This window comes from Myxocyprinus asiaticus, chromosome 37 (assembly GCF_019703515.2).
Source record: "Myxocyprinus asiaticus isolate MX2 ecotype Aquarium Trade chromosome 37, UBuf_Myxa_2, whole genome shotgun sequence".
In the NCBI taxonomy this organism is placed as follows: domain Eukaryota; kingdom Metazoa; phylum Chordata; class Actinopteri; order Cypriniformes; family Catostomidae; genus Myxocyprinus; species Myxocyprinus asiaticus.
The window spans coordinates 27310688-27337043 of NC_059380.1; the positions used below are offsets into that span (position 1 = coordinate 27310688).

The 26356-nt window shown below is 36.6% G+C and overlaps 3 protein-coding genes across 3 annotated transcripts in view; 1 reads left to right on the forward strand and 2 right to left on the reverse strand.

The window, feature by feature from the left end:
* Positions 1–26356, forward strand: part of LOC127427833 (synapsin-2-like) — a 168131-nt gene that overhangs the window by 110203 nt on the left and 31572 nt on the right. The window contains exons 4-5 of the mRNA XM_051675652.1: positions 3722–3878; positions 4581–4670. Of these exons, the coding sequence (XP_051531612.1) occupies positions 3722–3878; positions 4581–4670 (247 nt within the window). The remainder of the gene's footprint in view (positions 1–3721; positions 3879–4580; positions 4671–26356) is intronic.
* On the reverse strand, positions 6411–9932 carry LOC127427836 (metalloproteinase inhibitor 2-like). Its single transcript, XM_051675657.1, has 5 exons — positions 9668–9932; positions 9073–9167; positions 8819–8924; positions 8105–8226; positions 6411–6846 (listed from the first exon to the last, which is right to left on the reverse strand). The coding sequence occupies exons 1-5, from the start codon at positions 9798–9800 to the stop codon at positions 6652–6654; spliced, it is 651 nt and encodes a 216-aa protein (XP_051531617.1). The 5' UTR covers positions 9801–9932; the 3' UTR covers positions 6411–6651.
* Positions 12921–25257, reverse strand: timp4.1 (TIMP metallopeptidase inhibitor 4, tandem duplicate 1). Its single transcript, XM_051675656.1, has 5 exons — positions 24879–25257; positions 21931–22025; positions 21297–21402; positions 18816–18940; positions 12921–14287 (listed from the first exon to the last, which is right to left on the reverse strand). Exons 1-5 carry the CDS (start codon positions 25117–25119, stop codon positions 14099–14101), a joined length of 756 nt encoding a protein of 251 aa, XP_051531616.1. The 5' UTR covers positions 25120–25257; the 3' UTR covers positions 12921–14098.

Below are 26356 nucleotides of genomic sequence, written 5' to 3' on the forward strand. Positions count from 1 at the left end.
ACTTTTATGCTCCCTATATGTGGATTTTGGAGTTTCAAAATGTTGGCACCCATTCATGTCATGATCCTGTTCTGTCTGCCCTTCGGTCTCTATCTGTTTTCTGTTTGTGTGTGTTTGTCGTGTGTGTAATTGGCTGTCTGTGTTTCTATTGGCCGTGTGCTTCCCTGTCCCCGCCTCCTTGTTACCGTTGTCACTCTCCCTCTTTTAGTCCTTGTCATGTTAATTACCTTCACCTGTTCCTCATGTGCCTTGCCTATATATTGTGCCATCTTCCCTCTTGTATTTGTCAGATTGTTTTGTTACTAGTCAGTCTGTTCCTGTTCCCGGTTGGTTTTAGTTAATATACTTTTTCTAGTTTATGTTTTGATTTGTTTTGATCTGTTACCTGTTCTTTTTTCAGTTGTTAATAAAATTATTTCACTCATTCCTGTATTTGAGTCCTCATTCCTGACACATTCCGTGACATAACAATCTGATCAACATAGACCCAGCAGGAATGAGTTGTACTTTTTGTTTGCTACTTCCCACATGACGCAGAGCCAAGCAGGCCAGGAAACTCCTCTGACTCTGGCAGGAGGACAAGTCGGTGAGTTGGTATGTGTTGGAGTTTTTGGTGCTGTCCTCGGGTCAGGATCACGATCAGGCCAGCCTTATGTAATTGTTTAGTGCTGGACTGAATGAGCCCATCAGCTCTTGTGTCCCAGAAACGGGGGAAGTCTTGCCGCTGTGATCAAGTTTGTCTTGAAATGGGATGTTTATCTATGCCTGTGCCTCGGAGGACTTCCTTCCTTCGTCCCAGCCCGAGGTCAACAATACTTCCTCACCGGCAGCAGACGCGGCTGACTGGCAAAAGGTGGATGAATCTGCTATTGACTGCCAGGAGGTGTAGGAGGGCGCTGCTGACTGCCAGGAGGCAAAGGTCTGTCCGGTCTCCTGTGACCATTGACGAGCCTGTCCAGCCCCCTGTGACAATTGACGATCCTGTCCAGTGGTCACCATCCAGTCTGCCCAATCTCCTGCAGGCACCAAAGACTAGCTTGCTCTGTCCGCTGTGGACCGCCAGGAGGCAGAGGAGCCTGCTGCTCTTTCCACCCACAAGAGGAGGAGGAGGAGGAGGAGGAGGAGGAGGAGGAGGAGGAAGAAGAGGAGAGGGGTTCCTGCATCAGGGCCTGCTGCAGCATTCCAGGAGGGGTCTGAGCCTGCTGCAGCTGCCGCCCAGCCTGACCCTTCGCCTGTGGCCATCCAGTCAGACCCCTGTCCAGTGGCTGCCCACGTCTGATCAGACCCCTGTCCAGAGGCCAGTCTGAACCGTGTCCATCAGCCACCCACATCCAGTCTAATCACTGCCCAGCGGTCACCCATCTCCTGTCTGAACCCTGTCCAGCAGCCACCTACGTCCAGTCTAAACTTGTCCAGTTCTCAGTGGCCAATAACGCCCTGTATGACCCTGTCCAACTCTCAACGGCCGCGACCGACCTCACCACCACAAAACGCACCCTCGCCTCTGTGGCCGCTAACCACCATTCTGTCCTTTCCCCAGCGGCCATTGACCAGTCTGTTGCTCCGTATAGTAGCCAACACTCATCAGACACCAGCTACCGGTCTGTTGCTCTATCTGTTCTATCCCCAGCGGGTGCCACTCATTCAGTCCTGTCCCCAGCAGTCGTCGACTAGTCCTGTCTCCAATGACCACCAATCAGTCTGTCCAGCCCTTTGAGGTCCCTGCCCAGTTTGACCAGCCCTCTGTGGTCCTCATTGGGTCTGACCCAGTCCTGTCCCCAACAGTCATCGACCTCCCTGACCCAGTCCTATCCCCTACTACTGTCTACTGTAATGATCCTGTCCTGTCTGCCCTTCAGTCTCTGTCTGTTTTCTGTTTGTGTGTGTTTGTCATGAGTATGTGTTATTGGCTGTGTCTGTATTTCTGTTAGCCACGTGCTTCCCTGTCCCCGCTGCCTCATAACCCTTGTCGCACTCCCTTGTTATGTTAATTGCCTTCACCTGTTCCTCCTGTGTCTTGCCTAATATATTGTGCCTCCTTGTATTTGTCAGATCCTTTTGTTACTAGTCAGTCTGTTCCTGTTCCCTGTCGGTCTGATTTATTATACCTTTTTCTAGTTTTTGATTTGTTTTCTCTCCCCAGTGAGTTTTGTGTTACCTGTTGTTTTAATACATTTTTATTTTCACTCATTCCTGACACATTCTGTGACAGTTCACTTACATTCTAAGGACCTAGTGAACTGAAATATTCTTCTAAATATCTTAATTTGTGTTCTGCATAAGAAAGTCACACATCTGGGATGGCATGAGGGTGAGTAAATCGAGAGAATTTTAATTTTTGGGTGAACTATCCCTTTAAATTAAAACAATTAAAATTCTTATCATTTACTCACCCTCATGCCATCCCAGATGCATATGACTTTCTTTCTTCTGCAAAATACAAACAGAGATTTAAATAAAATAAAAAAATAAATTTCTGCTGGTCCTTTTAAATGCAAGTGAATGGTGACCAGAACTTTAAAGGTCCAAGAGGGACATAAAGGCAGTATAAAAATAATCCATAAAACCCCAGTGGTTTAATTCTTTAATCCATCTAATCCTAATCTTCTGGAGTGACATGATAGGTGTGGGTGAGAAACAGATCAATATTTAAGTCCTTTTTTTTTAATGAAACTACACTAACACTTTCACTTACACATTCATGTGTGGAAGTGACTTTCACTTTCACATTCAGCCACCTACTGGTTGGGGCTGCTGAATGGTGGAGATTGATAGGAAAAAATGGACCTACAGCTCTGGAAAAAATTTAGAGACCACTCCAAATATTTCTTAAATTAGCATCTCTACATGTATGACAGCCATTCCAGTGTCTGTTGAATTCCTGCTTGAATTTTTGAGCCAGGAGTGTCATTAAATCACCCAACAGCAATGTGAAAGACTGGAAAGTGTGCAAAGACGCATGAAAGCTGTGACTGAAAATCAGGGTTATTCCACCAAATATTGATGATATTGAACTCTTCCTAAGTTAAAACATTAGTATTTTGTTTATAAATGAATGTGAACTTGTTTTCTTTGCATTATTAGAGGTCTGAAAACACTTAATCTTTTTTGTTATTTTGACCAGTTGTCATTTTCTGCAAATAAAAGTTCTAAATGACAACATTTTTATTTGGAATTTGGGAGAAATGTTGTCAGTAGTTTATAGAATAAATCAAAAATGTTTTACTGAATCACATACCTATAAATAGTAAATCCTGAGAAACTGAACATTTGCAATGGTCTCTTAATTTTTTCCAGAGCTGTATATATTGACCTGTTTCACATCTATCATATCTCTTCAGACATATTTATGTCCTTTTAGGACCTTCTGAGTTTTGGTCACGATCCACTTGCATTGTATGGACCTATAGAGCTGAGATATTCAACTAAAATTTGTTGTTTGCGTTCAGCAGAAGAAAGAAAGTCATACACAACTGGGATGACATGAGGGTGTGTGAATGATAAGAGCATTTTGGGTGAACTTTCCCTTTTAACCAGGGTTTAGCACAGTGTGAAAAACAGACAATACAATATAATGTATAACATGACTCATAAATTCTTTTAACACATTTAAAATTTTAGCCTCCATAGACTGATATACAGTTCATTTTATTAAACAATAACAATATATATTTTCTGATTTATTCTGTTCTTAATTACTTATACATTGTTTCTCACACAGGTCTTTCAAGCCTGACTTTGTCTTGGTCCGACAGCATGCTTTCAGCATGACCCAAAATGAAGACTTCCGCAATATAATCATCGGCTTGCAGTATGCCGGAATCCCCAGCATCAACTCACTGGAGTCAATCTACAACCTGTGTGACAAGCCATGGGCTGTGAGTGTAGACTTAATGTGTGCAGTATATACGTTTCAATTACAATAACTGTCAATCTGAAAAAACTTTAGCATTTTCTTATGATTTCTGTGGCTTTTAGAAGCATTTTACTCTTTATGTCACAAAGTAAAATAACATTTTCATGAAAGCTATTAATTATTCATCTTGCAGTCTAAATGCAATGTATAATTGTGCTGTTGCATAAATACCTTCATTTATTTAAAGCATTTCCCACATCACATTAACTTCAATTCACAAAAACAGATTTTTAGCACAGAGCTTTTTCTGGGGAAATTAATCTCTAGTTGCCATTTTGCTGACAGCATTTTGGGGTTAGTTTTATTTGTTTAAGAGTTAGCCAATAGCAGAAGATTAAAACAATATATAATTTAAGAAAATCACTGAATAATGTCAGGATTTAAAACCCTACCAGACCCTTTTAATAAAACTATATGTGCACACTGAAATAAATGTTAACCTAAAAATGTGTATCACGTGGTAATATTTAAATTAATTGGTTTGATTCGAGTCTAAAACATAATATGTCTGAATCAACCTGAACACATTAGGTTACACCAACTAAGCTATTTTTAATAGTCAGATCACTGCTGAAACTGCCAAACAGCAATTAAGATTGGCACTCTTTCAACACTTCAGAAAGTTCTGCCTTTACCAACCTTTATTCTCTGTTTTTTTTCCTAGTTTTCTCAACTGATCAGCACATACAAGAAGTTGGGACCAGATAAATTCCCTCTAATTGATCAGACATTCTACTCAAACTACAGGGACATGGTAAGAGTAGCTTCATTTTCATTTATTTAAAGCTGAAGAACTATGATTAATAATATTATCAGGGTGCAAATTATACAGTCACCTTCGGTATCAATAACTAATTTATTTTAATTTATAAGTATACTAAATATAAGTAACTTTCCTTCAGCGAATAGTAAAAAACTGTTCTCTTTTTCTTGTTTATGGTTTGTTCACTGGTGACTGAAATGCCAGTGAGAAAAGATGGGCTCTTGTATTTGGTGTAAATTTTCCCTCATGTTGCCATCACTCATTATCATTATATATGGCCTATCTAATTGAACTGTACTTTCTCATGGATCAAACATTGTGACTAAGGGGGTTGTTTCCTACAATACTACCATCAGAATATTTGAAAAGTGACACACAACATACTTGATTAGTTTTGATTATATTTCTACCAAACATGTTATAACACATCTCTACGCCAGGAAACAAAACACTGCAGATATTGGTGATATCTCAGTATGTAGAGCTTTTTCTTTCAATTGCCCGATGATGATCCTGAGAGAACACACCTGCAGCATACTAGAGTAATGAACGTAACACATCTAATTGACAACCGTTAAAAAATGTGTGCTCTTTTTCAGTTTGTTGTTAATTTTCTTTTTAATGTAGTTCTGTTATTTTCAGTGTTATACATTTTAAATTATATGCTTCAAATATCAGGAGACAGCCAGCTTCATACATTCGGCTCAATGACATTAAGATCAAGAGGATAAGCTTTCTGATTTAGCGGAACTGTATTTATTTGCACTTAACTGGACAGACTACAATTACTTTCAGATAGTAACATTTTTCATATTTAGTGATTTAAGTTATGTTCTATGCTCTGTCCATACACCGAATGAATGTGCACCTTTGAATGTGCACCAAATGTACTTAACTGTGGCAACGTCAATGGTATAACCCATTTTAGGGGTGACTGAAATTACAAATTAAATTCAAACAGAGCTAAAGAAATGCATATTAAACACATATTTAGAATTAAAGCTTCTTATTATGTGTACATTTTACAACCCTCCCCACAAATTGTTTTGACTTCCTTTGGGGGGCCTTCAAAATTGATAACTATGATTCCAAAAACGGAGTTGAAATATTGAGCATGTTAGGGTCAATGTAAGTGTAAGCATATTGAAATAATGATAAAGACTGTAAAAGAAACATACCTCTGTTTGAATCGTATGGTCCAAACAAATGATAGGATGTATAAGCATTCTAAAGCATTATTTTTGAAGGGGGCAATGTCACATACAGTATCGAACAGAAAGTGAAATTCTGCATTTCATCAGAAAATGCATAAAGCTTTACATTAAAACTTAATGGCAATGAATGGGGACATGCAAATTGTTTTATTTGCATTCATCCTTGACCAGCGCTATGTAAGTAGCATTCTCAATTAAAAGGTAATTTTGGGATACATAGTCACACAAATATGATAGCACAGAATTTAACTTATCAAAATATTTAGCCATTTTGGGTGTTTCAAACATTTAGCAATAATTTATTTTTGTGCACTGGTGTTAATAATGCTGTTTGTGAAGATAAATACATGTGAGAGCAATGTTATGAAAGAGCAATGTTACGAAAGTGACTTTTTCCTTCTTTTTTTTACTTTTTACTAAATTTTAGTGAACTGTTTCCCTTTTTTAACACCATAGTCACCAAAATACAAATGTGAAAAAAAAAAAAAAAAAAAAAATTTAAAGAGACGACAAAACATTATTAACATGCTTTGACATTTATTTTGTTTTAGAAATGGGGTGTTTCAACCCTCTAAAACAACTGCGCTGCGAAACAGAATTGTTAACTTTGTTTAAAAATTAATTATTTAGTTAATACCATAGAACCATAAAAGAACCATAAAAGCATTCTGACCTTTCGGGTGGGGAAAAAAGCATATGAAAGCTTCAACAAACGTTTCCACCTTTTTACAATGGGAAACGACTCATGCTCTTGGTCCCTAGGACTTACACATTTTCACAGTGTCAACCTTTGAACTTCCCTTATACCAGCTACAGGTTTCTTCATTGTTCATGATACAAGTGAACTCACGAGCCTGTTCTCCATTCTGAATGAAGACGTAGAGTTCCCAGTCTGTCCAGAGACACTCCTTTTGAGACCTGAGGCAACAGGGCTTTTCATAACAGACAGAGACCTGTAGAGATCACAGTTTGATAGATGAGTCTATTTTTATATGGTTCTAACATAACAAGTATTTTACTACTGTAAATAATAAAAAATAAAAAATATTTCTATTTATACCATGTACAACTGAAACACTGCTAAAAAAACTACAACTGCTTCACTCTGGAAACCCCCCATGTTCAAGCCACATCTACACCCTTGTAAAGGAGACTTATAAGACTATACACAGGGTTGGGGAGTAACGGAATACATGTAATGGGATTACGTATTTCAAATACAAAATATAAGTAACTGTATTCCACTACAGTTACAATTTAAATCATTAGTATTTAGAATACAGTTACATTCAAAAAGTATTTTGATAACTGAAGAGATTACTTTGCATTTTATTGTCATTTGTTTCATTTAATATTTAGTCCTTTCAGATGGAAAACATTTATACATATAAAAGATGCGATCCGAAGTGGTGAAACACTTTATTATGATGTGTTACATTCATACGAGCAGACAGAGAAGTTAGTTTGAAGTAAGTTTGGAGCAGAAGAAATAGAAATAAACCTTGTGTAAATTGTCAGCTTTACGCTAAACTAAAATGCTATTTCTAGCCATTTTACATGCACATGTTACCAGACACGATCATATATTTTTATAAAAAAAAATTCACGTTGAATCATAATTTCTTTTATTCTAGTAAGATCTTTGATATTAGGGCAAAAATCGTATTCTTGATAATAATTTTGTATTGTTTTCATGTAAAAATATCAAAAAATCCTTAAAACAAGATCAATTTGATTTATCTTGTTTTAGAAACAACACTGCATTAGATATTTAGGTTTTTCAGAGAATGTATTTTTAACATGTGTATTTTGTCTTACTGTACTGGCAGAGTTTTTATGTCAAAACAAGTGAAAAAATCTACCAGTGCTGAAGAAGTAATCCAAAGTATTTAGAATACGTTACTGACCTTGAGTAATCTAACAGAATATGTTACAAATTACATTTTACAGCATGTATTCTGTAATCTGTAGTGGAATACATTTCAAAAGTAACCCTCCCAACCCTGTAGTCACAGAACTACCATCAAAATCAGGTAGTAAACTGATATTTATTCAAAAAGAGTGATGCTGTACAGACCCACAACTACATAGTATTGAATTTTCTTTTATTTTTTTTATGACAGTTACATCAGTAACAACTGTTGTAACTATGGCATTTTGGCAGTAACTATGGTTACAATGGTAAATTGTAGTAATAATATAGGTAATTACCTTGCATTTACAGCCCATCTGATATCTGGCTTTGAGGTTATATTTTTGAGTTAAGGATAGTCTGTCCCAATGGTAAACGAAGTCACACAGTGTTACAACAAGCCCTCCATTCATAACATGTCCTGAGGCAAAAAATAAATATATATAATATGTATTTATATATTTGTATATAATACAAATTAAGTATCACAACCAATTTTACAATTTAGGCACATCTTACAGTATAACTTTTCATATTAGACTTAAGTTATTAGAGATTTCCTTAACAAAAAATGTATGTATTTAATGCTGTTTCCTTATTTTATTTTTGACCATTTTGCCTTTAATTTAGAGGAAAGTGAAGTGAGGACAGGAAAGTAGGGTTGAGAGCTGAGGGTGGTGGAATTGGGTCATGACCCAGTTATGAACGTTATGAAGGTTTTGTCACAGTATGTTACATTATATTAAGCCATTTATATTAAAAGATTAAGGAAAGTTTTAACTTCTTTAAATCAGTTGATATAAGTTGTTACAGTATATATGGAGTCGTATTTGTTAGCAAAAACCTGTGAGCAAAACCTTTTCAAATATAAAGTTTTGAAAGAACTTTGTGATGCAACCAAAGAAAAAGAAAATAGATTGTTGGTTTGCTTATTTGCGTAACTCTCTTGGTTGCATAATAACGACACAGGGACCAGGGTGTAGTTCAGATATCACATTAAAACATCGCCTTACCTGACAGCAAATATTGCTTATAGTCCAGACTGACGCCACATATTCCTATTTCTTTAGGCGTGTAGACATACTTAGTTCCATTTATTTTTTCAAAACCCTTGAACACCTGGACTCACATGAAACAAAAACAAGAGACTTCATGTTTGTGAAAAACCATTTTTTGTAGTTCTTTCCGATTCGAATGCAGTAAACAAATCCTTCACATTCAGATAAAGACTGTGGCAATATGCAAATGGTGTACTGGAGTAACTCACCTGGATAGTTTTGAATTTGTATCGAATTAATCCCCAGTCTGGGAAAATATTGTTCTGTGTTATTTCTTGTTTTTCGGTTATCTCAGCCTGAATTACTAATTAGAAAAAGAGTCACATGTGACAGATACTATTTATAAAGCATACATATTCTCATTAAACTCCCTGCTCACTATTTGATGAATAGCTATTAATAATAGCATGTTTACTTTAGGGTTTTTATTTACTGCTGTGAAGCACTTTGGTCAACTTCTGTTGTTTTTAATGGTGCTATACAAATAAATATGACATTGACATTGTTAAAGGCAATGATCAGGATTACATCATAGAGTCCCTTAGGAAAAACATCAGCTCTGTTCAAATAATTTAATATTGAACTACACAATAGAATACTTTGAATACCTTACATCAGAGACTTAATAGTTTGTTTAACTTTTATATAAACTAACTTTAAGCTCAAATTCTCCATTCTAAATCAACTCAAGCATATGGAATTGTTACAACATCAATTATAGGCAAATGCATCCTGATGATTTGCTAGAAAAGGTTTAAAAATAAAAGACCTAAAGGTCAAGTTTTATAGGTGTGATTGACATACCTATCTCAGAACGGCAGAACAGCTGTTGAGGGTGTTCTGGTTTACAAGTACAGCCCTCTGCAGCCTGTTTATTCAGCCCTACAGACAGAAAGAGCAACAGCCCAAAAGTCACAGCAGACAGTGAGACACCCATACTCAAACTCAAATTCTGACAGAAAAAAGAAAAGCTGAATGAAAAACTCTGGAACTTTTCTCTTATCAGGCAATGAAACTGAGCTTTCTCTCTTTCTCTCTTTTTGTGATCTTCACTCTCAAGGCAAAGTCAATGTCTTATATGGCTTATATAGGAACTGCCCTTCTGAACAAATCCCACCCCATTACAAAAATGTACTGAATAATCTTTTGAATTGATATGCAATTCATTGCTGTAAAGAACTATTTTTAATTTTACTGACAACAGTGTAATCTTTAGCTGTTTCACACATTTTGTGTGCACTGCATGATTATAAAATGAGTCAAAAAATTTAAACTGCGACACTTGTACCCTATTCATGGAAAGGGCCTTCTAAACACCAGACGACCTAATGAGTTGAGTAAATTATAGGAAAGGCTGAAAAATCTTGTGCTGTTCCTGGCAAGTGTTACTGTAATGTAATTACTCTTAAGTAATGTAATGCTTTACATTTTAAATTCTTGTAATCAAATTACAATACTGACTTTCAATGAAGTTAAATACTATTAAGTACATTACATTTAGAATGCTATTTCTAAAATAATATTTATGCAGAATGCACTTTAAGAATTGATTTAAATGCATATATGTCTGTTTGCATTTCTGTGACAGCAAAAGAGTTAGTAAGTTATTGTAAGTGAGAAATGTGTGGTGCTGCTAAGTGTATGACTTGTATGCAACAATATAGGATAAAATTATTTTGAATACGTGGAGCTGAAAACCAAAAACTTTTCTGGTGAAAAGTGTTTTAGAAAGTAATTAAATATTAAAGTAATTGGTAATGTGATTTTTTTAAAAAAAGTAATCTGATTAAAATTTTTGAACAGTAATTAGTCATAGCGGATTACTTTTTGAGTAACTTACTGAACAATTTTCCTAGCTTTGTTTCTGCTGCAAAGAATAACTATATTAACATTCAAAATGGCTTCACATGAAAAAGAAATGTAATAATTAAAAATGTATGATATGTTCCATTTAAACATTTTTCCCAGAGCCATGTTGCAATATAATTGTTTTAAGAACTTACATACAGTACTGAACACACAATGCTTATAAATAATAAGTGCTTTGCCAAAAAGTAACTTTAATTGGCCATATTTTCAGACAGGGATAACAAAAAACTGTTCGTTTTATTGGCACACATTTGATTAATAGACTGGATTTGAGACAGATTTGATAGCATGCCTGTTTATGAAACATACACACCACACCCCATTAACAGTAAATGTTAAACAACGGAAATCTATTGCATTTAAACAAGGGTGATACGAGTCTTGAAATTGTAATATATTTATCTTGGGGGAGGCAGCATGCTGGTGTCAGGTGTATTTTGTTGATTCATGTCATTTATTTTGAAATTCTAGTTCCTGTTTCATGTCATGTGTTCCTGTTTCCCTTGTCATGTGATTTCTGTTTTCCCTCCATGTTCTTGTGTCATGTTTTCATTGGGTTATTGTTTAATTAGCTTGTTATGAGTTCTGTTTGTTCATTGGTTTATGTTCTCCCATGTCTTGTATTTAAGCCCTCATGTTTGCATTGTCTGGTTGTCGAGTATTGAATGTGATGGTATGTGTTTGGGACGTTGTAGTCAAGTCAAGCCATAGTCAAGTCAAGCCATAGTCAAGCCTAGTCTAGTTTAGTCCATGTTCATGTTTTGTTTTGTAGTCAGGGTTATTGGTGTTCACGTTTGTAAATAAACTGCACTTGGGTTCTTCATCTTCACGTCTTCGTCATTGCCATCATTGTCAGCAGTTCCAGCATTCGTTACAGAATACTTGACCAACCATGAACCCAGCGGTTTTACTTCTGTGCCTACATCAGGGGAATCGTCCCCCGGAGGGCTATGTTGAGGACTTCTGCGGTCTAGCCAGCCAGGTGGACTTTAATGAGGTTGCCCTCAAAGACTGTTTTAGATTTGGACTGAATGAGTCCATTTCTTTTTTTGATGCCTGGCGGTCGCAGTTCTCTCAGCCTGGCTCAATATATCGACCTCGCCCTACGGTTCATCGGTTCCCCGTTCACTGTGGGGGAGGCGGATGCCGAGCCAGGGTGCCACGTCATGGCCGCCGCCGAGCCAGGGTGCCACGTCATGGCCGCCGCCGAGCCAGGGTGCCACGTCATGGCCGGCGCCGAGCCAGGGTGCCACGTCATGGCCGCCGCCGAGCCAGAGTGCCACGTCACAGCAACGCCTCAGCCTGCTCCATGCCTCTCACGGCTCCACCTTCCATGGCTCCGCCCTCGAGCCTCTCATGGCTTCACCCCCCACAGTCTTTGCCCTGGTCCCATGCCCCTCGCCCTTTCTCACCACACCATGCTCCACACCTCAAGACACCCCCCCCCCCCCCGGTCCCTACTGAACTTTGAATTTATGTCTTGTTTTACGTGTTTTGTTTATGTGTTGGGGTGTCAGGAGCCACCCCTTAGTGGGGGGGATATGTCAGGTGTATTTTGTTGATTCATGTCTTTTATTTTGAAATTCTAGTTCCTGTTTCCATTGTCATGTGATTTCTGTTTTCCCTCCATGTTCCTGTGTCATGTTTTCATTGGGTTATTGTTTAATTAGCTTGTTATGAGTTCTGTTTGTTCATTGGTTTATGTTCTCCCATGTCTTGTATTTAAGCCCTCATGTTTGCATTGTCTGGTTGTCGAGTACTGAATGTGATGGTATGTGTTTGGGACGTTGTAGTCAAGCCATAGTCAAGTTAAGTCAAGTCTAGTTTAGTTCATGTTTTGTAGTCAGGGTTATTGGTGTTCACATTTGTAAATAAACTGCACTTGGGTTCTTCATCTTCACGTCTTCTTCATTGCCATCATTGTCAGCAGTTCCAGCATTCGTTACAGCTTGTTGGAAAGCTTAATGGATTTCTTCATTACATATTCTATCAATGTGGCATTCAGATTTCCAGTCATTCGCAAAAGTATTTGCTGTACAGAAATGATTGTTGGAGTTACAGATACTGTAAGAACAATAAAAGAAATGAATTAGAAAAATAAATAAGATAAATCATAAAAAGTGTCAGGAAAAATATGCATTTATTTGAGGAACAGTCACTAACAAGTCCCCAAATTTGTAAGCATATTTAAAAAAAGAAAAGAAAAAATTGGAGTGTCTATTTGCACCCCAGTAGTCTGGTGGAACCACAGAAATATACAACAAACTAAATCGATGTTGCTGCAGCAGCGTGGGGTGTAAAGACGGTGTATGTATGTGTAGTGTTGTCCTGGCGACTGCGGTTCGAAACCACTGTTTGTCCCATTCTTTTTCACATCTGATTTCCTGTTTTCACTCTTAATATTTCCTTTAATACTGCTTCAAATAATAGATAAAAATGAATCATCACAGTGATTTGGTCACGGTGAATGTCAGTGAGTGCAGAGAAGGGTTTGACCCGGAGGCGAGTTCTGTCGATCACACTCATTCCCGCGGCTTGGCATTTCTTGTGTGTAGATTGCATCACTGTATTACTGATATTGTAGTAACCATGTTTTTTGCCAGAAACCAAAGTTTTAATACAATTAACCATGGTGTTAGTACAGTAATTTGGTGGTATTATAGTAAAAATGGTTAATTTTGTGGTTACTGTAAATTTACAAATAATGCCATGGTGAAACCATGGTTACTGTAGTAAAACCAAGGTTATTTTTTCTAAGGTAAGGTTAAGTTTAGGCTTAGCGGTAGAGGTTAATGTAGTGTGTCTGTGGGACTCTAAATAAAAACAATAAACACACTGCAGTGATGCCCACACTATTTAGTATTTAAATATTGGTACAAATAGTATCTGACACTATTTGCACAAGGGTGCAAATAATATCTGCCACTATTTGCACTGGGGTGTAAATAGCATATATCATTATTTGCACCAGGGTGCAAATAGCATCTGCCTAAAAATTTGCTGACATACATTTTCCATCGAATACAAAGCAGGGAAAAACATTTAATTTGAAATACAAAAATGTTATCTTCATATCTGCATGGAGACAGCAGATACTTTTTGATTTAAAATATATGAATTGCAACAACTATGGGAGGTTTTGCACCCTAAAACATATGTACTTATAGAAGAAAGAACACTTTAAATTGAATGCATCAGAAGCTGAAGTACCAATAAATCTAAGCATTCTAAAAATCCAGCAAAAACATAATTACTCTGACAGATCAAACTGATGCAATTCTAGCGGAATTCTACAGAGCAGGCTAGACCGGAAGCACGGCATCAATCAACTTTATCTTCTTTTGTAATTAGAAACTGTGGTGGTCTTCATATGTCCATTGTGTCTTTATGGTTTGACATTCCTTTATACCAGTTACAGGAACCATTTTTGTGTTTGATACAGGCATATTCATGAGCCTGCTCTCCATCCTCAGGTGGCCATAATTGTTTCCAGTCAGTCAGTATACACCCATCTTTAGTTTTGCTGTGAATGGGCCAGTCAGAGTGGTTGGAAATCTGTAGACATCACATTTTGAAAGTTGAGTATATTGTTAGCTATAGTTATGACATGAATCACAAAAGATGATAGAACTTTTGATTCAAAGTTTTGGATTTGATTGCGTCATCCACAGTTTTTCATGGGGTTGTTCATTGCTTCATAAAATAATAATAATAAAAAAGTACAGTCTTTTCTGATTTTCAATTACATTTTAGCTTCAAATCAAATGTTGTAATATTGTGAGCTGGTTTCAGAGCTGGTTGGATACACACCCATAAACACACACAATTCCACCTCCCACCCCCATTGGATGACCATCCACCGCACACGTCAATCAAATGTATTTAGGCTATTCAAATTGCTTAGCTTTGGAATCTTATTCAGTTTGCTTTTCTTAGTTTGCTTTTATTCTCCACTCTTAAAGGTTTTTTTTGTTTTTGTTTTTTTTAAGCTATTAACTATTTAACTATTTTAGCTTAAATTGTCAGTTAGGCAAGCACAGATATCAAAACTCAGCATACAAATCTCAATGATGGTGATGATTAACAAACACTTTAGATTAAAAAAAAAAAAAAAAACAGATGATCATTATGATTCTGCAATACAGCACTGCTACATTACAGTAATTTATTGGTCCTGTTCACTGTGAAGTCACAGTATACAGTTGACTTTTGATTTTAATAAATTGTCAAAATACTACTGTAAAATATACTGTGAAAGTCATGCAAATAGTAGCCAGGAATTTACTGTAAACACACACTAAATATTTTTACAGTGTGTGTTTAGCCCTGTCTGAAACACTCGTACTACAGCTTTAAGACACACCCACTGTTTTGATTGGCTAACATCTTTGCACACCTCATGCCATTACTCGTGTGGAACTGTATTTTCCAAAAATGAAAGAATGAAAACGTTCAAGCATTTTTCAAAATCCACTAAAAACACTCACTCCAGACAATCATTGATAGCTATATGTGCCAATATGTGAAGAACATAATCAAATTACAGCAGTTGTTCGACTGAATAACTGAAAACTGAACAAATTCGGCACACTGTTGCTTCCCCAATACTTTTATTATCAAGCATACTACATTATTTGGTGATAAAATAATTATATGTAAAGCTGACAACAGAAAAAATAGTCCAGACTAACATAAGCCGTGAATGTGAAAGGTTAATAAATCTGTTTTCAGCTGCAAGGGCGCATTAACGCACAGATTTACACGGACTGAAGCCCAGGGGCCCCAACTCCCAGGGGGGCCCCTCTCGTGGCGTCCGCCACCCTATTCTCCCCCGACAATGTTAGCAGGAAGAGCACATCTAAACGCTTTCAGCAGGAGACACTTGTAAGCACAGAGATGTTGCGCAACCGTGAAAGCCATCTGTGTAGCGCATGCTCATAGATTAATAGTTTCAACCCCTCCTCTGCTCGACAACTGGCATGGGGCCCAGGGGAACGGCAAGCCCATGGGCCCAGAGGTACTTTAATGCACCCCTGTTCAGCTGTAAAGAGAATTATTACATTAAGAGACCATGGGCTCGTGGGTTTCCCCTGTCTATCTCCGCATTAATGCACTTCCCATGTCGAATAATGTGAGTTGTTCGCCGGGTGAGGATTCCCCGCACTATTGATTTGCCGGTCGACCGCAGAGAGGGTCTCCCTTGATTGAATAGTTGCATAATCACGGGACAAAGGGCGTGATTAATTGACCAAAATACAGGATGTCCCTGCTAACACAAAATATTTAAGACACCTGGCAGGCTTACTAGCATATACTTCACCACTGTCTTTCGTAAATATTTTAATCTCTAATCGATACATCATGAGGAATTACATAGTACAATGACCTTTTACTTTAAATTTTATTCCTCATGACATGACCCCTTTAAAATTTTAGCCATACTGATCACTTGCTGTTATTAGCAGCTGAGTGGTATATGGCAACGTTTAAATCATCACACCACAGATTTATACATTTTACATATTTGTACACAAATTTGTGCCTCAGTCTTAATATATACACAACTTTCTGTATGGTTGGGTGAACTAGTTGTTAATAACCTCTTCTAAATTGCCTTAGTCACTTAGAGGGTGGCCAACTCTTCAGCTTTCAGGCTCTCTCACACTCTCACTCTACCCAAATAAATCTCATGCCAAATAATAAGACAACATAATTAAATGTAAAATAAATGAAATATAGCATTTCTGATTTTTTCTGGGAACTTTTCATTCATTTGGATTTTTCCATCAGCACGAGACTTGAATATTCGGGCCACCGAATCAAATTTACCACCCCAACGCACATCAGCGTGCTCCAGAAATCGGATCAGATAACTAGAGCTCTGGAATAGCACAGAGAGGAACGTAAGGGCTGTGTCCGAAAACTGGAAAATGCTGCCTTCAGAAGGCTGTATACGGAGGTAGGATGAACTAAGGTGCTTTTCAAACTGTTCTGAGACCAGTTCCCTTAAGAGTTCCACTCATTGAAAAATGCTGTCGGTTAAGCCATTACTGATTAGGCAAGTCAGCTACCTACGCTTTAGATGCAGTACATCCCGGCAGAGGGAGAAGACCACAAAATGTATGCATCCCATTAGAATAAAACAAAGACTCTGCTTTAAAGCGCTGTGGAAGAAGTCGAACCTCTCAAACTGCTAGACAACCCCGACATTATAAACGGCACTGATAAGGTAAAAAGAGGACACACTGTGCCGCATCAACATCAGTTACAAGGCTTTTTAAAATATACATCATCACCCTTACTCAGATGTATTGTGTTTATTCGGTAACACATTGACAGGAAAATACATTTTATTTTAAATCTATTAGAGGGAATCTATTAGACTTCATATTATATAATATTATTTTATGTACGTGTGTTTAGGCTATTAGTTTTTCTATAACAAATACTATAGTTTCATTTTTTAGAAAGAATAGCTACATTGATCTATCTAAGGTAAAGAGGAGCCATTGTGGTTATGGTCATATTATTACAAATGCCAGTTAAACAGTGGAAGAACTTTGGCAGGCTAAACATTCATAAGGGCAAGTATAATGTAGAATGAAGGGGTTCAAAATCTGAACCTCCTTGAATTTTGGACAAATTATGGACACATTTTTCTTTTCTAACAAACTAACTATGTTTGCCTTCAGATAAGTCAAGATATGACTTACTATAAATTATTAAGAGCCTGATGAGAGGAAAACAATGGGCCTATTCCAAAACTTAGTGAGCTGCCTCGCTGTCTCCTGCCTACATAGGCAACTGTCTTCTATGGCAGCATCCTTACTGAAATAATTCCTCATACGAGAGCGATTTGGAGCGCTCTACATAGGCAGCGGCTCTGCACATAATTCAAACAGTGCTCCTCACACGCAGCGAATGAGACACTCGTTTCAATACAGGTGACGTGAGGGAACAACACGATCCTCTAATAAGCATAAATGTGCACTGCACACACACACACACATTTTGTGTAAAATATTTGGTTTTTAAATCAATTTTCCTTGCATCGTCTGCCATCTTGGATTTATTTTTCCACCGAGCTCATCACAGTGCATTCTGGGATCTCCTACCCGGGGAAGGATACATCCGATGCTACCTTAAAATTTGGCCAAAACGAGATATCTTAAGAGGCAGCATAGTTAAGACACCCACCTTCTGGAACAGCCTTCGAGTCGGGAGCGCGCCTATGATGTCTTAAAATGTTGCCTCTGGAGGATGCTTACTGGGTTTTGGAACAGACCCAATATTTCAACAGGAAACCTTTTTTTTCTTTTACTGGAAGCACAGTCCCAGCTCAGTAAAGTGGTCTATTCATAGGTACAGTCAGAATATAATAACTAGCCCTATAAAAATAAGGTTTTATTTATAGTAAGTTAGTTTAGTATGATTTCCAATAGCATCTTGAAGTAGAAAATGTTACATTCAAAAGGTTCCTGATATCCAGTTAAGTAATACAGTTTAGTAATTATATTAATTAGTAATTAATCACAATCATGTAACCAATCAACTTTGAGCTTGTACCTCAACAATTTTTGACCCAGTAAAAACTAAATAAATAAATAAAAACTTAGTTGTGCAATAGTGGGTGTTTTGAAATTGTGTATGGCAGGTTAATTTGACATAAAGAGAGCACTATTTATTTAAAAAGCAGATCATTATTTGCCTTGTAGGGTTTGACTAGGTCTTGTTGTGGTGTTAGACATTAAAGATAGTAGGTCTTATATGTCCAGGGCCACATTAAGGTACTTCGATACCCCGGGGTTTAACGTTTCGCCCATGTATTAATGCAGCCCTGGCCATGATGTCAAAATATCACTCCAACCAGGTATCCAAAGTTGGCAACCTTGCCTTAGTAGTATTATAACAATAAACAAATAACATGGTTGCGCATTAAAGTCCCTTGATATCTGTTAGTATTAGGTGTAAAGAAATGTATTTTAGAGGAACCTTATGTTGGCTTTATGTGTTAATAATGTTGTCATAATGTATGGATAGTGATCAGCTGGGTGGAAACAAACAGTATGATGTAGGTCATTACCTTGCATTCACAGCCCATCCTATATATATACTGAAGGTTATATTTTAGCATTGAGGAGAGTTTGTCCCAATGCTCAACAAAGTTACACAGTGTAATGACGAACCCGTCAGGCCTGATGTATTCTCCTAAGAGACAGCAAACAAACAGAAACAGCACATTTTGTCTTCTGTATCTCAACCAATTTTACAATTTAAGCACATATTAGGTATGACTTCTGATATCAGACTTACAGTATACTGCAGATAAGTATTGAGTTATGGTATGAGGATAGGTGGTTTTAGGGGTAAATAGTGATAGTGTCATAGTTGTGATAAAATAAAGAGACAATCGAATGGTACATTTGTTTTAAGAACAGTGTTAATTATTAAAAAAATGATAATTATTTAAAAAAAAAATTTAAAAACTAATGTCATGTAAAGTTGAGACATGTTTGTCCCATGTCTCAAGAATCAGAGAAAGAAGCCTGATTATGAAAGTTGTAGCATAGATTTAAATATATACAGGTGCATCTCAATAAATTAGAATGTCATGGAAAAGTTCATTTATTTCAGTAATTCAACTCAAATTGTGAAACTCGTGTATTAAATAAATTCAATGCACACAGACTGAAGTAGTTTAAGTCTTTGGTTCTTTTAATTGTGATGATTTTGGCTCACATTTAACAAAAACCCACCAATTCACTATCTCAAAAAATTAGAATATGGTGACATGCCAATCAGCTAATCAACTCAAAACACCTGCAAAGGTTTCCTGAGCCTTCAAAATGGTCTCTCAGTTTGGTTCACTAGGCTACACAATCATGGGGAAGACTGCTGATCTGACAGTTGTCCAGAAGACAATCATTGACACCCTTCACAAGGAGGGTAAGCCACAAACATTCATTGCCAAAGAAGCTGGCTGTTCACAGAGTGCTGTATCCAAGCATGTTAACAGAAAGTTGAGTGGAAGGAAAAAGTGTGGAAGAAAAAGATGCACAACCAGCCGAGAGAACCGCAGCCTTATGATTGTCAAGCAAAATCGATTCAAGAATTTGGGTGAACTTCACAAGGAATGGACTGAGGCTGGGGTCAAGGCATCAAGAGCCACCACACACAGACGTGTCAAGGAATTTGGCTACAGTTGTCGTATTCCTCTTGTTAAGCCACTCCTGAACCACAGACAACGTCAGAGGCGTCTTACCTGGGCTAAGGAGAAGAAGAACTGGACTGTTGCCCAGTGGTCCAAAGTCCTCTTTTCAGATGAGAGCAAGTTTTGTATTTCATTTGGAAACCAAGGTCCTAGAGTCTGGAGGAAGGGTGGAGAAGCTCATAGCCCAAGTTGCTTGAAGTCCAGTGTTAAGTTTCCACAGTCTGTGATGATTTGGGGTGCAATGTCATCTGCTGGTGTTGGTCCATTGTGTTTTTTGAAAACCAAAGTCACTGCACCCGTTTACCAAGACATTTTGGAGCACTTCATGCTTCCTTCTGCTGACCAGCTTTTTAAAGATGCTGATTTCATTTTCCAGCAGGATTTGGCACCTGCCCACACTGCCAAAAGCACCAAAAGTTGGTTAAATGACCATGGTGTTGGTGTGCTTGACTGGCCAGCAAACTCACCAGACCTGAACCCCATAGAGAATCTATGGGGTATTGTCAAGAGGAAAATGAGAAACAAGAGACCAAAAAAAATGCAGATGAGCTGAAGGCCACTGTCAAAGAAACCTGGGCTTCCATACCACCTCAGCAGTGCCACAAACTGATCACCTCCATGCCACGCCGAATTGAGGCAGTAATTAAAGCAAAAGGAGCCCCTACCAAGTATTGAGTACATATACAGTAAATGAACATACTTTCCAGAAGGCCAACAATTCACTAAAAATGTTTTTTTTATTGGTCTTATGATGTATTCTAATTTTTTGAGATAGTGAATTGGTGGGTTTTTGTTAAATGTGAGCCAAAATCATCACAATTAAAAGAACCAAAGACTTAAACTACTTCAGTCTGTGTGCACTGAATTTATTTAATACACGAGTTTCACAATTTGAGTTGAATTACTGAAATAAATGAACTTTTCCACGACATTCTAATTTATTGAGATGCACCTGTATTAATTATTATATCGATATTTCATATTAATAAAAAAATAGAACAGACATTTCTCTTTCTCCTCCTTTCCTCTTTCCTCTTATTCCTCTCATTTCCAAAGCATATGTCAACTGTTATTTTTCTTACTGTAAGAGTCATTAAAGAGCCACTCACACAATCACACGAGTGATAATGTTCTTCTTTTCCCCTGCTGCTTATTCATTTTTGATTGGTGGGTCCTTTCTTTTCCCTGTGGGGCTTGATTTTTCCCTGGCAAGTTTCGCCACATAATTTTATTTGAGGAGTCTGTAACTTAACATTATCTAGCTACTGTACACTCTTCTCTGTCATTGCAAATCTATGATTCGTACCTGCATTTGGCAGGTTTGTAGGTGTTAACTACAAACCCTTATTTTACCTGAAAGCAGATACTGTCCGTGGTTCAGTCTGGTCCCGCACAACGAAGACATTTCATGTGTGTTGACATATTTAATGTCATTCATTCTGTCAAAACCCTTAAACACCTGGAAATAAAAACAGGGTATTTTTGTAACCAAAACTAAATAAACAAATGTTCAATAGCTTTTATTTCTGATTTTATCTGGTAACTTATCTTGTGATTTATTTTATTTATTTATTTTTTAAGATTCTGTGAACAAAAGAAGCATTCTCATGTTATTCCATACACTGTCACTTGCAAATTTAGATTCCCTCAGTGACTTCATCAGTCTGAATTCATTGGCTGAAATCAAGACATTTCTCATCCAAAGCAATTAAACTGCATTCAAACAATACATTTAACCAGTACATTTGTTCCCTGGGAATCGAATCCGTGACATTGACCCGTGGGCATTGTTAGCGCCAAGTTTTACCAGGAAGGCTATGTTCTACAGCAGGAACCCAAAAAGTGTGTAAATGCCCCCTCCTTCGTTCACATCAGACTAATCTGATTGAAGACTGTTTTGTCCCAGAAAAAGCATGTTATAACATGCAGTGATTCTCCTGGGGAGAATGGGAATATGACGGTGTTCTCAGCAAGTACTTTAGCTCACCTTGATAACTTTTAATTCATACTGGATTGTTCCCATGCCAGGTATATTTTCATCATTAGGTATGATCTTCTCTCCAGTTATCTCAGCATGCATGACTAATTGGAAAAAGAGTCAGTTGTTGTTACTAGTGCAGAATGCTAAAAACATTAAAATCCAGCTTTTCTCAAAGGAATCATTTACGGTCATTCTGTGAGGTAAAATTAGGACACTACACCTTCATCTTGTAGAATGGAGACAATGAGACTCATAACTAAAATGGAACCTTATAAGTGACCAATTTAGAATGCTCTTCATGCAAAGCGCATGTGAGACTCGACTAACAATTGATGTAATTTGGCATTAGTGTGTTGTTAAGGTAATGCAATACTCCAAAAAGCAAATGGCATACACAAGTATTGGGGAAAATAGTTTGTAATTAGATTTAACTATTTTTGTCAATACTTCTGTATTGAATTATTTGGAAACACTTAACAATAAGGTTCAATTTGTTAAGATTAGTAAATGCATTAGATGCCATGAATTTACAATGAACAATACATTTTTACATTATTTATTAATCTTAGTTTATTAATCCATGTTTGTTTATGAAAATACAAGTGTTCTTTGTTAATACAGGTTAGTTCTTAATGCATCAGCTATTGTTAACATATACAACTTATAATTTGAAAAATTTATTAGTATATGTTGTAATTGATATTAACCAAGATTAATAAGTTCTGTAAAAGTATTGTTCATTGTTAGCTCATGTTAACTAATGTTGTTAGCTAATGTTAACAAATGCAACCTTATTAAGTGTTATCAATTTACTAAAAATATATTTCCAATTAAATGTAAAATTTCACTCATCACAATGTGTCCCACGATTGCCTTCTCCATGAAGGGTACATGCAATGCTGCCTTAGAATTTAACCAAAAGAAGGAACAGTATCCTAGTCTCATATCTTGTTAAACACACACTATACAGGCACATAAACACTGGTACTTCTAGCTACGCAAGCTTTTGCATTACGAAATATGACAGTCACTTCTTTTATGACTGAATTTACCATTACCGAGCATTTCACTAAGATGCAACAGATGCCACACAAAACAAAACAGCTCCATTACATTAAAGAGTCCATTCAAAAATACACTTGCATGTTGTGCATTTTGAAATTCACTTTGTCAAGACAAAAGTATTTGGCGTTAAACTACAAGACAGAACTTTTGTTTTTGGCGAATAAAAACTTAAAAATGCATAATTTGGTTATGGATTGTGAGTGTGCTAGATTGATGCTGTAGTTGTTTTCTAGAAGAGGGATCATTTGGATTTAATGTATTAGCTGTATGAATACTACAGGAATCTGCATGTCACCTCATATCTGTGATTCCATGCCTCATTGTTCCAGAACAAAGACTGGAATGTCAAAGCAGCTTTGATGCACTGAAACAGGCTTTCACATTTTACCACTCTCTGAGTGGGACTGATCTTTCAGAACATTTAAAGACATAGTTAATAAAAAGATTTAAATGTTGTAATTATTTATTGACCCTCATTTTGTTCCAAACCTGTATGATTTTTTTCAATTTCGTGAAACACAAAAGATGTTATGTTACAGCAGGCACAGTACTGATGATCTCAGTCACCATTCACTTTCATTTATAGGGAAAATAGCAGCGTCAATGTTCCATGGCACAAAAAAAAAAAAAAAAAAAAAAAAAAACTATCAATTAAATTTGGAATGACGTGAGGGTGATTAAATGATGACAGAATATTCATTTTTGCATTAACTTTCCCACTAGGAGGTATCAATAGCTGTAAAATAACACACATGTAAAGTATTATTGTGTTCTTAGATATATCAGCTTTGTGTCATCTACAAAGCTTAAAGAACTTAAAGAATGTATAATCCCTCACAGAGAGTTCAGAAAGTTAATTAAAAGTAAATGCGTCTCTAAGGTAACTGAGCAACCGGGCGATTAAGCTGGATAGCTGCAATTTTCTTGTATAGTGCAAATTATCCCACCATTTATATTTTCGGCTTTAGCATATTTTGGAAAATAATTATGAATATAAAATAGTTTAATATAAATGTATTACTAATTATTAAGCATAATATTGTGATGCATTAACAGGCCTACCTACTCCATTAATAACATTTTTATTAATTTGTTAAGATAAGCATTAAAATGTAACAGGGCTAAAAAAAAAAAAAAGAAAAAAAGAAAAGAAAAAGAAAAAAGACAATTATAGTGAAAAAGAAATTGACTAACCAGTGTTTTTAAAGGAGGAAATGTCAATTTTTTAAAGGAGGACATCATGTTATTTTAATTGCAACTGAAGCTAAAGTTAGGTCAAATGAAATCTTTCAAACTCTATATAAATCATTTAAATGTAATGGTGATGAATGGGGGAGCGCAAATTGATTGATGATTTGTTTTCTAATGGAAGATAAAAGTAAAATAATCTTTATTTAAAAGTTACTTTGCATTATACACTAAAAAGAAATACTGTAAGTTCAGTATGATGTTAATTATATTAGTAGTAAGCCATAAGGACACACCTAACTCACAAATGGCACTGTTTCATGAGAATGCAAGGTTTATAACAGAACACTTAATTTAACGCAAATGTTTATGGAATATCATCCCTGTAATGTCCTTTGTAAATATTTGTAGCAAGGCTAGCAAGTCAAACTGTCTTGTTTATCCAGAAATCTGAGAATTAGCTGAGACAGGGCAGTTTTAATATAGTTTTAAAGATGTTAAATTACAATAGTTTCCAGAAGATTCATTTTTAGTTAGAAGCTTGTCTCAATTGTGAGAGATCTTTAAATGTAAAATTCTCCACTCTAAATCATAAAAAATTAAAACTTTACTTTTGAAAAGTTTTTAAAAGCAGGTTTTTATTTTTATGTATGCATGTATGTATGTATGTATTTATTTATTTATTGGAGCGTTTGACATACCTATGTCAGAATTGCAGAACAGCTTTTGTGGATGTCCTGGTTCACAGGTGCAGCCATCTACCGCCTGCTTACTCAGCCCTACAGACAGAAAGAACAGCAACCCTACAATCACAGCCATACTTGCATTCAAATTCGGACTGCAGATGAGAAATGTTATACTAAACAAACAAACTCTTTTCTGGCCCTGAATCAGCAATAAAAAAAGTATCCCTCTGTCTTTTCTTTCTTTCTCTCTCTTCATTCTTTCTCTAAGGCAAAGTGGGCATCTTATATAGCTGTCATCGAAACGCCCCTCTAACTAAACTAACCCCTCCCTTCACTCACCAACATTTGTTTTGAATGATGTAACCAGAGAAATAGAGTTATTAGCAAAACAAGGATGAGTATATTATTATAGTACACTGCAAAGGTTTTAGGCAGTTGTGAAAAATCTTGTATAGTGAGGATGTTTCTAAAAATTCTGCCATGAATATTTTTTTATTTATCAATTTACTATATACAAAGTGCAGTCAACATTCAAAAATTAAATCAATATTTGATTCTCCTAGATACACTTGTGCACAGTTTTTCAAAGCAGTTGGCTGATAGGTTGTTTCGAGCATCTTGGAGAGTTTTCCTCAGTTCTATGCATTTAGACTGTCTTAATTGCTTCTGTCTCTTCATGTAATACCAGACAAACTCGATGTTGAGATCCAGGCTCAGTGTGATAGGTGTGACGGTTCCATCTTTTCACCACCAGAGGGCGCCGTCACATGAATACTGAGTTTCTGGGGCTCTGAATCAAACATCTGTTTTCAATCTTGTAATTAGCCTCTCTGTGTATTTATACTATTAAGGCAGGGGCATTAAAAAGTGGCCCTAGACTTTCTGGCCCAGAGCGGCCCACCAAACCCGGCCCGCAACATACCACACCACAACACACCGACTCTTTGATTTCATTTTCTAGCTCAGTTTCAGATTTTTGTGTTAAAAAATAAAAGAGGAAATAGTCATGACAACAGGCCCCACCAGTGCAAAAATGGTCATAACTTTAAAACATATAAAACCACTGTAAATGTGATGAGTGGATTTTTTAGAGAAAGCACTAAAAATAAGTACTTTTAGATCAGACAAATAACATGTCCGAAACTTTTTCCCAGCATACAGATGTTAGGTTAATCTGTATATGAAAGTACAAGGGAAAGTGTGTATTTTAGGTGCTGTGACAAGTCAGCAAGTTTTTAACCTTTCAGCTTTTTTCTAGAAGCATAAATAAACTTGTCTTAGTTAATATGAGGTTGTGGAAACAAGAAGTATAATAATAATATATATGTATATATACACCGGTAGCTATACAAGATCATAAAATGTTGTTAGTTAGATGAAGAACGTGTCACAGCAGGACACTGATGACAATGCTTAAAGTTTCATGTCAATTACTCTCATGTGTAAATGTTTTTTTTTTTTTTTTTTAAATCAATGAAAACAAAGTTGTCAAG

What these genes read in the sequence shown, in the direction of transcription:
- LOC127427836 (XM_051675657.1), bottom strand. Translation starts at nt 9,800, where the DNA reads ATGGGTGTCTCACTGTCTGCTGTGACTTTTGGGCTGTTGCTCTTTCTG. An exon ending in GTTCTGCCGTTCTGAGATAG is followed by an intron (nt 9,168 to 9,667) that starts GTATGTCAATCA and finishes TTTTCTAATTAG; the next exon opens with TAATTCAGGCTGAGATAACC. An exon ending in ACAAATTCAAAACTATCCAG is followed by an intron (nt 8,925 to 9,072) that starts GTGAGTTACTCC and finishes ATGTGAGTCCAG; the next exon opens with GTGTTCAAGGGTTTTGAAAA.
- timp4.1 (XM_051675656.1), bottom strand. Translation starts at nt 25,119, where the DNA reads ATGAAGAGAGAGAAAGAAAGAAAAGACAGAGGGATACTTTTTTTATTG. An exon ending in ATGAATTAAAAGTTATCAAG is followed by an intron (nt 21,403 to 21,930) that starts GTGAGCTAAAGT and finishes TTTTATTTCCAG; the next exon opens with GTGTTTAAGGGTTTTGACAG. An exon ending in GGATGGGCTGTGAATGCAAG is followed by an intron (nt 14,288 to 18,815) that starts GTAATGACCTAC and finishes TGATGTCTACAG; the next exon opens with ATTTCCAACCACTCTGACTG.